The sequence below is a fragment of the Muntiacus reevesi genome, chromosome 3 (assembly GCF_963930625.1).
Source record: "Muntiacus reevesi chromosome 3, mMunRee1.1, whole genome shotgun sequence".
Taxonomy (NCBI): domain Eukaryota; kingdom Metazoa; phylum Chordata; class Mammalia; order Artiodactyla; family Cervidae; genus Muntiacus; species Muntiacus reevesi.
The window spans coordinates 17656155-17669545 of NC_089251.1; the positions used below are offsets into that span (position 1 = coordinate 17656155).

Here is a 13391-nt window from a genome sequence, read left to right on the forward strand (position 1 = left end):
CACAGGGTCTGAATATTGCTGATAATGAATTGTGCTCTCATCATTTGAAGTAGAAGATTATCATATTTATGGTATGAAAATAATTATACATGACTGAAGGTAGTGTGAAATAAAGCTCTCGAAATAGACTACATGCTATCTGGCCAATAGCATTCGAGTCCTTCAAGCATGAGGACCCACCATTATCTCACATTTAAAAGCTGTATCACACTGAATATAGGTTTACTGAAGTAAGATAAAAATTATCATTGTTTTAAATGCCAATATAAATTACTATACAAGATACAACAAATGGAACATCTGTTTAGAAACCAAGAGAAAAACAGATCACCTTGAAGCTCAGGACAGTCACTGCTGACCCTGCAGAGTTCACTTTCTTACCAGGACAACAAATCAAAGCAAAAAGCATCTCTACTATTCAGGCTCAACTGAGATGTAGAACCTACTAAGATTAAAAAGTCTTCGGATTTTTAACAAGTATTACATTCAACCTTAACATTTTTTGTCTTTACAGCTAAAATACAGTTTCAAATGGTAACAGACTCCATTAGCAAAACACTTCTAGCCTTTTCCTGGAAGAAATTCTTCAATTTAAGATGCCGGGCACTTGCTTACCCTGTTGTAGAAGGGGTGCTGGGGCCCCGTCATACCGCTGTAGTAGCTGCTGTGAGGCTGTGGCGACACAACCCCTCCCCCAAACGGCCCATTGAAGGAGGTGGACGAAGAGCAGACGGACGCCGGCTGACTGTAGCCGGACGGCGGTCGAGGGGGAGGCTCATGCAGAGGTAGCGGAGGATACGCAAGTCCTCCAATATTAATCTGGTCTCTTGCAGCACGAACGTCTAAGAGATTAAATGATACCCCAGAAGACAAAAGAAAATAGAACGCTAGTAACCAAAGAAAATAGAACATTAGTAACTAGTCCAATTACCACTTCCTCCTTTAGTTACTGGACAGAAACGTGATTGATTATATCGCTCTTGCCAAAGATTCCAACTGGCTTTAGAGAAGCAGACAGGGAACTCTGAATACTCCACAGACATTCTTAGTAAGAGGCACTCAACTACTTCACATAAAAGTTTTTTTCACCATGTGAAGAGTCACCAATGTCTGTATTCTTCTCTTCAGTTACCAGAATTCTGAACTTTTTTTTGACTTTTCAAGGTATTTGTGCTATTATAACAATTCTTCTGATACAGTTTTGCTAAATATTAGCAATTCATCCTTGTGTAGTAAGTACAATGTTAGCTAAGGCTGTGGGTTTGCAAACCATATAACACATCCACCTCTGAACAACCACCAATACTTCCACAGACAGAAAATACACCTCAGACAATAGCCTTATAACAGGTATTTTAAAAAACAACATATGAAAGTACAGTCTCTCTCCCTCTCAATTCATGGAAAACGCAAAGGTGGGTCAGCAGTACTGTATCACACAAAAGAGTGTGTGTTTCAACAAAAGCTGAGTGCATGTTTTCGTGAGCATACAGCAGGGCCTCAAGAGCAACTTCGGAGAAGGCAATGGCACCCCACTCCAGTACTCTTGCCAGGAAAATCTCATGGACAGAGGAGCCTGGTGGACTGCAGTCCATGGGGTCACAAAGAGTCTGACACGACTGAGCGACTTGACTTTCACTTTTCACTTTCACGCACTGAAGAAGGAAATGGCAACCCACTCCAGTGTTCTTGCCTGGAGAATCCCAGGGAGGGGAGAGCCTGGCAGGCTGCTGTCTGTGGGGTCACACAGAGTCAGACACGACTGAAGCGACTTAGCAGCAGCAGCAGCAAGAGCAACTTTAACTTATCTAAAACCTTCACATCATTATCGTCAAGTTCTAGTCCACAGATTTAACCTTTGAAAGGAATATAAACTTTCCTACAGCTCTGGATACAGATCCCTATTAAAGACAGAAGACTGGTGACAGAAAAATCACAGTGCGTTGACAGCTTAAAGTGGTGACTGTGTGGTAAAAGGAATTTGATTCCAGTGACACTTCAGGTGTGTAGGCTGGGAAACATATTAAGGTCAATTTAACAGCATTTTCCCAGCGTTCCCAGAGGATGCTGAGACCCTCCACCTTCAGTTTCGTTAACTCTCCTGGGTGATGCTTGGTTCAATATTTCCCTTTTTTTTTTTTCATGGAGCAGGAGAAACTTATAAAGCAAAGTTAGAAATGGGCAAATTTTTTAGCACTTCAGAGAGGGCAAATTAAATTTACTGCTGATACCCACCTGCAATAATCTCCCGCAGTTTGGGGTCTAGATTTACAGTGCATGGCAAAAAGGTTTTCACATCTCGAGCCACAAGAACTGGGGTCCTTGAAGACAAAAACACTTCAAAATTTCTTATATCTCCATCTATTTCAAGCAGTGGCTCAACATCTTTAGTTGTCGGAATATTCTTTGATATTCTTCAAATAAGAAACAAATGAAAATTGTCATTAAAGTCATTATTAGACAGGCACATTCTGCATGAAACTTAAAATGTGTTACTTATAAAAGTAAGTAACACATTACTCAGTTTGCTCTCATTAATTTTTTTAAAGAAAAAGGAACAAAATAAATGGTACAGTTTCAAAATTACTAAGGTGACAAGTGTGACATTAGAATTATACTGCCTTAACCAAATGAGAAGGGAATGGCAACACGTGTACTCTTAATATTCTTGCCTGGAGAATTCCAAGGACAGAGGAGCCTGGTGGACTACAGTCCATGGGGTCACAAAGAGTCGGACACAACTGAGTGACTTTCACAACCAAAGGCAGAATTTGGGCAGGGAAAACAGAAAAAGGACAGTAACATACAGTCTAGGTATGTCGCATGTTAATGATTACCTCACAGTGAAGACTGAGTTACCATTTTACACACATGAACAGTGGCCTCAGACAAACTCGACAGTCTGCCTAAGTCACATGACATGAAAAAGAACCTGACTGACTCTAAATGTCATGTTTATTACAAAATGCCATGGCTCTTTCTTTTTTCTAAATTTTACTGTTTGGCTGCACCACATGGCATGTGAGATTTCAGTTCCCTGACCAGGGGTCTTTTCATGTCTCCTGCAGCAGAAACATGAGATCTTAACTATTGGACCACCAGAGAAGTCCCTAAAATGCCATGATTCTTGCAAAGAAAACAAAAATAAAAAATAATCTCTAAACAAATTATGCAAACTAGAAAAATGCATAGATTCTTCCATTTTTAAAAAAGATTTTATTTTCTATTAGAAAATAGAAAGTAATCTGTGTTTACTATATAAGCATATATATAAGACAAAGAAGTACAAAAGAACAGAGGGGGTTAAAAAAACCACATAATTTTACCAACCAGACACAATAACTACTAATATAGTACTATTTTTCATTATGCATAACTTTTTACATAGCTAAATTTATAAGTAAATAACTGTATCAGGCAGAGGTCTTAAACATAAAAAAAGGTGACACTCACTAAAAACTGCTTTAAAAATTACAAATGCTTCTATGATGAACTATATGAAACTGTCAATTTTGTAGGTCGAAATGGTAAACTACTGACAATTCCATAGGTTTCAACCCACTACATGCAAGATCATGGGCTAATTTGAGGCAGTAAGTAAAAATACAGCATAGAGAGAGAAAAGAATGGAAAATGTGAAGGAGCTTAAAAGACGAGGAGGTGGATGGAAAACCTGGATATAACCCAATGTCTGTTAACAATGAAGAGATAAATAATTTGTGGTACATCCATATAATGGAATACTACTTAGCAATAAAAAGGAATGGACTTATTTATATATATACAACATCGATAAACCTCATAGTAAATTATGTTGAGTGAAAGAATATAGCAAATAACGAACAGCTGTAGTTTTTTCATTTATACAAGACTAGAAAATAAAAACTAATCTGTAGTGACAGAAAGAGGATAAGGGTTTACTGTGAAGTCAGGAATGGGGGGAGAGAGGCAACAGGAGAGATTTCATAAGAATGGGAGGAGACTTTTGGAAGTCACGTGTCTTCTCTCCTGGTGGTGGTGAAGATTTGGTAGCTATAGATATATATATTGAAACTTCAGGAATTGGACAATCTAAATATGGCCATTTCTTATATGTTGATTACACCTCAAAAGCTCTTTTAAAATCACTGTAAATTTGAAGATATCATCAAAACACTCAATTCCCAACTAGCTAATAATATTAACTGTGAGGTTATAATAAGTCTAATTTCAAAGAAACAGTAAGATTTTCCTGCCCTTCAAAAAAAGTAAAATGGGATCTGACTCTAATACTGGTTACAGCAACATGATTTCTCTGGGACCAGCATTTTACTCCTCAGGCTCACCACCTGACTAGCAGTCATTTATTAAAAGCCATCTAAGGGGAAATTCAGAGACCACAATCAGCAAACAAGAACACAACAGGGTGCTGGTGAGGAAACAGGGATGGCAATTGCATCTTAATGAATTTCAGGAAGTCCCTTTTATGGGGCCATGCACATGGGCACAAAAAGAAAAGCCCTCTGAAATAGGACTGTGTGTGTGCTAAGTTGCTTCAGTCGTGTCCAACTCTTTGCAACCCCAGGACTATAACCCAGCAGGCTCTGCTGTTCATGGGATTACCCAGGCAAGAACACTGGAGTGGGTTGTCATTTTCTTCTCCAGGGGATCTTCCTGACCCAGAGATTGAACCTGTGTCTCTTACGCCTCCTGCATTGGCAAGCGGGTTCTTTACCAGTAGCACCACCTGGGAGGCCAATAAATTAAGCTGACTTTCAAACCAATTATTAAGTATATTTAAAATGAAATGGAAAACTTAGAGAATGGTTTCATGGAATCCCCAGATTTCTGCAAATCACTTTGCAGAAGTGGCCAAAGTATCAGAGCTTAAACAGTTAAAAAAGGTAGTTTGTCTATTTCAGGAGTTCAACATAAAATGTTAAGAAGAGAAGCTAGAAAGATTTAGATAAAAACACACAGCTGACAAGTCACATGAAACAAATTAACTGAATTTTAATGCCAGCTCTGCTTAAGCTTGAATGTGAACAGTGTTCTCAATACGATGAACAATACTGCTGTTCACAAGCCAACAGTCTACTGCTGGTTTCCAGATTGAAGTCTCTATTCTAACCTTTTGAGCTCAATACATTAAACTCTTCTACTGAAAGAGATATTTATGTAAATGATAATCTTTTGGCAGTAGGCCACCAAAATCATATGTGCTTTTATTTTTCAGATATTTTCCCCAAAGGTTAGTATTTAAAGAATTTAAGTAACTTCACTTTTCAATTAACAGTGAATTTAAATTTCCAGTATTATGAATCATGTGAATTAAAGTTGCCAGCAGTTAAATGGCCCACAGAAAGCATTATAAAGCCTCAGGCATCAACGATCTCCCAGTAAGTTTAAATGCATTTTCTTTCTATGCTACCAATCTAGCAGAACTTGTTAATGCCAACGTCAATGTAAGTTAAAAGCATTTTGATTATAAATGACAGTGGTTTCTAGGAAATCCATATTAATTCCTTGGCAGAAAAATTCTATTTTAAATCAAAATATAAATAGGTTCTAAGATCATCATTATGAAGAAGGTGTTATTTACCATATCTTGTCTAAAAGTAGCTGCCTGATAATGTCATTATTTAATCATAAGAGGTTAAAAATTAAGATACATTTTCTTTAAAAATTTAAAAAGGGAAAACTCTTCATTGCCTCAGAATTTTATTACTTTGACACAACTTAACTTCCAGTAGATTCTCAAATACTTTCTATGAGTGAGTGCACATTTGCTAAATACTCTCTGTGCACAGAGCACTCTGGGGATCCTGGAAGACAGATGAAACACAGAGACAGAAAACCGCCACTCAACACTGTAGCCAAAGGGTCAGAAACAAAAGATAAAATGATAAAATGAAGCCCATTACTATCTGCAGACAATCAAAACCACCAGAACATGTCAGGAGCTAGCCACGCTCTCTCCTTCCTGGTCTTAACCAGGTTAATTTCTACTCATCCTCTGTCTCTCCGCTCAGCTCCCCCTCTTCAGGGAGTCCTCCGGGAAACTACATTGCATTCCTCTTTACAAACCTCAAACCACATATGCTTCCTTGCATATACATGTCACAATCAGAATGTTGTTATTCACGAGTAAAATCATTTTATTAATGCCTATCTACCCTGCTAGAAGATAAACTCCATTAAAGCTAAAGACGAGTTTGGTTGTGTATTTCGAATGGTTAGCACAGAGAGCCATCATATCACTTTTGCTTAATAAATAACTTGTAGAGTGAATAAACTACACAAAAAGAAGTACTGCTCCCGAAGAACTCTATTCTTTTAAAATAATTTTCACTTTAATTATCCTTTCTGATTGGAAAAAACGTTGTGCTTGGGAAAGAGTACATTGACCCATTCCTGTTAACTTTTGTACATGATGTGAAATAAGGGTCCAACTCCATTCTTTCACATGTGGAAATCTAGTTGTTCCAGCACTGCTTCTTGTAGACTATTCTTCCTCCCAATGAATGGACTTGGCAACCTTTTTACAGCTTAACTGTCTGTAGATGTGTCAATTTATTTTACGTCTGGACTCTCAATTCTATTCCATTATGTCTATCCTTATGTCAGTGCCACAGTATTCTGATGACTACAGCTTTGTAGTAAGTTGGTTTTTTTTTTTTTTTTTATTTCTTGGCTGTACCCTTCAGAATTTGGGACCTTAGCCCCCCAACCAGGGTTCAAACCCACTTCCCATGCATTGGAAGGCAGAATCTTAAACACTGGGCCACTAAGGAAGTCCCTGTAGTAAATTTTAAAATCAATAAAGAGTTCTCCAACTTTATTCCTTTTCAAGATTGTTTTAGCTATTTGGGATTCCTTCCAATTTCATATAGGTCATCCCTGATAGCTCAACTGCTAAAGAATCCACCTGCAATGTGGGAGACCTGGGTTCGATCCCTGGGTTGGGAAGATCCCCTGGAGAAGAGAACGGTTACCCACTCCAGTATTATGAATCTAAGGATGAGGTTTCAGCTAAAAAAAAAAAGGGGGGGGGGTTACTGGAATTTTGAAAGGGATTCATTGAATCTGTAGATCACTTTGGGTAATACTGACAATGTTTAGTCTTTCTATCCATGAACGTGGGACATCTTTTCATTTCTTAAGTACTTTAATTAACCAATGTTTTGTAGTTTTCAGTGTACAAGTCTTTACCTCAATGGGCAAACTTTTTCCTGGATATTTCATTCTTTCAGGCACTATAGTAAATACAATTGTTTTCTTAATTTCCTTTCAGATTGTTCATTTCAGGTGTAAAAAAACTCTCAGCTAATTTTTGTGCTGATCTGTATCCTGAAACACTGCCAAATTTATCGGCTTTATTAGCTTTCTTGTGAAATTCTTTGGGATTTTCTACATAGCATCACATCATTTGTGACCAGAGGTATTTTCACTTCCTCATTTCCAAATGGATCCACTTATCTCTGTTTCTTGTCTAACTGTGCTTGCCAGAACTTCCAGGATAATGTCGATCAGCAGTGGTGAGAGCAGGTAACTTAAGTCTACTGAGATTTCTCTAACAGGATCTCACAGACTGTGGGCTTAAACAACATTTATTCCTGATGTGGTCTGAGAGCAGGATCAGGTTCTGATGAGAACCCTCTCTCTGATTTGCAGCTAGCTCTCTGATTCTTTTGATAATGACACCAATTCCATCATAAGGACTTGCCCCTCATGACCTCACTAAACCTCCCAAAGGTTTCACCTCCAAGTACCATCACACTGAGGGGTAAGGTTTCAACACATGAATTTTGTGGGGGACACATTCTGCCCATAGCAGGAGGCGCCCTTGTCTTATTCCTGTCTTTAGGGGGAAGCTTGCAATTTGTCATCACTGAGACCGTTAGCAGTGGGTTTTTCCCTACATGCCCTTTACCATGCTGAGTAAACTCCCTTCTACTCCTAGTTTTCTGCTTTTATCCAAAAAGGGTGTTGTATTTCATCGGATGCCTTTTGTGCCTCCCTTGAGTATTCTGCAATCTTTTTTATTTCTGTAGAATGAGTGGTAACATCCACAATTTCTGATTTTAGTTAATTCTGTCTTCTCTTATTTTTTCCTGTCAATCTAGTGAAAGACTTGTAAATTTTGTTGATCTTTGCAAAGAACTTTCGTTTTCACCAATTATTACTACTGCTATTTTATTCTCTATTTTATTTATTTCCACTCTAACCATTATTATTTCCTTTCTTTGGCTAACTTTGAAATTTTTAAAATTTGCTCCTTTTTTTCTAGTTTCTCAATGTGTAAAGTTGGACTATTCATATAAGATTTTTCTCCTTTTTAAATATAAGCATTTATAGCTATAAATTTTCCTGAGTGCTGCCTTTGCTGTATCCCATAAATTTAATCACCCCTAAAATTCTCTGAATACTCCACAGACATTCTTAGTAAGAGGCACTCAACTACTTCACATAAAAGTATCTTGAGGGACTTCTCTGGTGGTCCAGTGCTTAAGATGCTGCACTTTTACTGCTGAGGGCACAGCTTCAATCCTTGGTCAGGGGAGCTAAGATCCCACAAGTCGCTCCAAGGCACCAAAAATCCTGATAAGGCACTGACTTCATGCATGGGCACTATGTAAAGTGTACTGAGTAAGGTATCCCTTTCTTATATAAAATCTAACAGAAAAGATATTTAAATGCTATAATGAAAGGGAGTTTTAAAAAACTAGTATTTCAATCTAATTTCTATCTCCCAACATCCTGTGACGTATTATTTCAGTTTTTAAAATGAGGAACTTGAGGCTCAGAGAGGTGAAGCAACTGGCCTGACATGGCCTGGCTATAAGCACAAGAGCTGGTGGGTGTGTTTGCAGATTCACAACCCTGTACCCTGCTCCTTGCACTGGCTCATGATTCTTTAATTATTTACATGTTTTTAACTCCTTAAAAATATAAAATAGAATGCTGTTACATATTAAATTATAACACACTGAAGAAGACCAACACATAAGCCTACGTTGGCAGGTTATACTGGCTTTTTGTTTCAGTTTTTTGCAGGCTTTTGAAATAAAGTTTCTCCTCCATCTTCATGGATGTATTTAAATTCCTTCACTGTTTTAAAATACAGGCTAGCACTTTTCTGCTAACAAAATTATGCGAACAAGACACTACTACTACTCCACTCGACATGCCTGAGCATGGAATGCAAAAGCCAGTTAAAAAATCGCAATAATAATGATGTGCCTCAAGTGACAGGACCTCGTCAGAGAAGCAGCACCCAACACTTCATCTATTATTAAAAAAAAAAATGTGAGCAACTGTTAGATTATATTACTGAGTCACTTAAGAAGTAAAATTCCCAATTAAACTTTCACATTTCTGAATTACATTAATTGAAAATATCCTACCATTGCAAAGCAAGTTTAAAAACTGGTTACCATCTGCATCAACTCATGATTGAGAATTTTCTTGATATTACATTGCCAAAACTGAGTACAGAAACAAATAGATGCATAAACCAATGCAGAACTGCAACCATTGTCCATACACTTCGATTTTAATAATCTTCCAAACAGCTCATTTTCCCAACTGAATTTATCAGGAAATGTTATAATTTCAATTAATTTCTATTCATTCTGCTTTATTTATTGGGATGCAGTGTGAGACAGAATCTGCAGAAAGGTTTCCACTAGCAGGGGGATAGCCTGAATCATGTAAGTGATCAGATGACAAGAAAATGGTGATTTCAAGCTAGAGTAAAGAGAAAACTTCAGTTGAGAGGTTAAGAGAGAGGCAACATATTTCACAACAGGCTCAATGAAAATAGTTATCACTCATAAAAAAGCAAAGTTCATTGTTCTATTATCAAAATTTTATATGATATTTTAAAATATTCCAACAAAAGTAAATAAGATCCAACTTTCATAACCTTTTAAGGAACACTAGTAACACTGTGAGGTACTAGAAAGCAATGAGAAAATGTTCATGCTATTGTTGCCTTTAAGAAATCTTAAAAAGTGTAACACTAATCACAAAGTGATTTACTGCAAAAATCTGCAATAAAACTTTCAATAACAAGCAGAGAATGGAGGCTCTGCACTCAAAAAGTCTGCCTATAAATATGTCTAAGGTTAAACCAAAACTTCTATTATATAAGTTATCTTAAAAGTTTAATGTTTATTTAGCATGGAACCCAAGATCTATATTAGTATTTTAATATATAAACACAAATTTGTAACAAGATTAATTTATAATATTCTTCATATCTACCCTTTTCTCAATCAACTTAATGAAAACTACCACCATTCAATCAGATAGTCATTCATTTGTTTATGATCATAATTCTCAGTGCTTACAAGTGTCCTGTAAAGCCATTATTTAAATAATAGGAATGAAAGCTGAACTTCAGAGACTAAAATACTCATTAAACTCAGGGTCTTTCTTGTTTTCCTGCTATGAAAAAGGGAAAGCAAAATGCATTAGCTCCTATTTCTCGGTCAACCACGTTGACCATGTTTCTGATGAAATACTGCCCCCTCGTGGACTTTCCAGACATTGCAAACAGAGGCCACATGCTTCAAGGTCTTACATCAGCATACCTTAGTATTTCCATTAGTGAGCATCTTCTAACATTAGAAGGCCCCCTGGAGGAGGGCATGGCAACGCACTCCAGTACTCTTGCCTGGAGAACCCCATGGAGAGAGGAGCCTGGCAGGCTGCAGTCCATAGGGTCACAAAGAGTCAGACATGACTGAAGAGGCTTAGCATAGCACAGCAATTTTATTATACATTACTTTTGTTTATTCTTACATTTTGAAGTGTCTTAAAAGAATTTCACTTTGAAATTCCAAAATTACAAACCTCTAGTGAAGAAATAATTTCAGGAAAAAATTGATCTCTACCTGATCTCTAATGGTATATTTAATCTTTTTGACAAATCTGAATCCTTCAACAGTATGTTTTTTAATATAAATATGCATAATATTCTTGCTGTACTATAAAATAAATTATAAGCCTGCAGAAGTAATAAAATTTTTATTTTACATATTAAAACATTTTAGAAAAACTGATTTTTAAATAGTTTTCAAATATTTAAATATTTTCAAATATCAAAGCCTTAGTTAACATATTTTGGTTTTTCATGTTAAAGTTAGAAACACACAACTTTGAAACATTTAAAATTCTCTGTTCTACATTTGTATAAAATACCGAAAACAGCATTATGAGTTTAAATGAGAAAATATTTTTAAAATCAATTTTATCCTATTGAGAGCAAAAGAAAAATTATTTAAAAAGCTACCAAGGAAAAAATTACAGCCACTTAGTGTACATAAAAATGGTCTGAAGGCTTAAACACACAGATGTACCAGCTGTTTAAGTGACAAATACCACAACTGATTTTTCTTAAGCTTTCCATACAAAACCTACTGCAGTTAGCAGACACAATCAGAACTGAATAAAGCATTGATTTGGGGTTTTACATAAGTTGGTAAGAAGTCTGCCTTTTTTAAATGGAATTAAGACAAATTCCATCCTCTTAAAAAATGTCTGCTATAACATTCCCATTGATACACAATAAATGATTCTAAATATTCATTTGAAAATGTATAAATTATATCTGAAAATAAAATTAGTTCACTTCTTTCTAATATCTCAGACCGGTTGTCTAGCTCTGTAGTCGCAGACAGCCTGCTGGCTTCTAGAAATAGGCCTGGGGAAACTCCAGCAGCTACAGCTGTGTAGTCTTAGGTAACTCCCACTCCCTGCCTCCCAGAGTTAGGGATATTAAATGAAATAATCTAGGTAAATCCATATATTAAGGGCTCAAGTAATAGCACTAGCTAGTGCTTTTATTAGCATGTGCCCAGTATGTAATAAACTCTATAAATATTTAATGAATGAACACAATCAAAATGTTCAGTATAACAAAAACAGAGTCCAGCTAAGTCAAAGGGCCTTTCTGAACAATACTGAAAACAGCCAGTAAACAGAAACAGAAGTGAGAGGAACTTGTCTAAAAGCGTGCTGATATGAAGCAATTCCAAACTGTGGCATTCATAAAACGATCATGAGTGTAAGAAACCTTATAAATGCAGCTGAACTTACCTACAGGGAAATGCCTATGAAAACACTGCTTTGATTTTACTATCACCTGACAAAAGGCAGAATCTACTAGGTGTTAGCTGAAATATGTCATCATTCAATCTTTGTGTTCTGAAAACTTTCTGTGTGCCTCACCCAGGGATCCCCTGTTGTAATAACAAAGGAAAGTGTTCACCTACATTTAGAACCAAAGAAGGACTAGTCTGTATGGATAGTATTCTTTTCAAGATAAAATGTGCCTTCTCACTTACCACGTTCCCCCACACCATGCTTTCCCCAAAGCAAATGTCATCATCATATTTCTTTATTCTTTCAGAAATACCCACACCGCCTACTTTATGTCAAGAATGTCTAAAAACAAGGAATTCAGCAAGGTTTAAGGAAGTTACACTTCATGGAGTTATCAGTCTAATTCAGGAAACAAATATTAAAGAAACTGCAATGCAAGTATCTATTAAGGATACTGAATGTTGCTAGGAGCCTGGTAGCAATGATAAAACAAAGAAGTTGCAAAATATATAAATAGATAAACTCAAACACTCAAACATGTCTCATTCTGTTTCATTTTTTTTTCTCCAAACAAAACTAGAGATATTTTTCAGGCCTATCAAAATAAACCAAAAAAGTCTGCCCTTCACCTTTACTTATCTTTAGGAACCTGAGTTCTCCAAGTAATTTCCACAAAGACAATGAATAAAAATAAACAACACACAACAAGAAATGCATGTTTAACTGTCAACACTACATCTGTTTACAGGCATCTTTGTTCATGGTTCTTTGAAGGCTCAATCTTCAGGTGAAATCTTGCAAATATACCGTTATTTATTTTATCCTGTTAAAATGTGATTTCTATTTTAGATTTTAATCTTTTTTTTTCAACACAAACCTACTTAGGTTCCTTTTTTATACAGAGAATTATTTCATGAGCTTGCAAAGAATTTGATGAGTTTTTTTTTTTAAAGATAAAAAAGAAAGTAGAAAAGAAAAAGTGAAGTTGCTCAGTCATGTCCGACTCTTTATGACCGCATGGACTGTAGCCTACCAGGCTCCTCCGTCCATGGAATTTTCAAGAGTACTGGAGGGGGTTGCCATTTCCTTCTCCAGGGGATCTTCCTAACCCAGGGATCAAACCCCAGTCTCCCACATTGCAGGCAGATGCTTTACCGTCTGAGCCAATAAAGATATGATAAAGTACTGAAATTCTGAAAAAAGTGTTCACATTGTATATACATTAAGGGCAAGAATGTTCTGGGAATAAAAATGGAAGTAACAATTACACACAAGATAATAAATTATTAACTGTGGAATGA

General features: G+C 36.5%; 1 protein-coding gene across 10 annotated transcripts in view; it reads right to left on the reverse strand.

Annotated features, from left to right (window-relative positions):
* KIDINS220 (kinase D interacting substrate 220) overlaps positions 1–13391 on the reverse strand; it is an 89716-nt gene that overhangs the window by 24644 nt on the left and 51681 nt on the right. For all 10 annotated transcript variants that reach the window (XM_065928557.1, XM_065928555.1, XM_065928553.1 and 7 more), the window contains 2 exons: positions 2236–2414; positions 616–842 (listed from right to left, as the gene is read on the reverse strand). In XM_065928557.1, coding sequence (XP_065784629.1) covers positions 616–842; positions 2236–2414 — 406 coding nt within the window. The remainder of the gene's footprint in view (positions 1–615; positions 843–2235; positions 2415–13391) is intronic.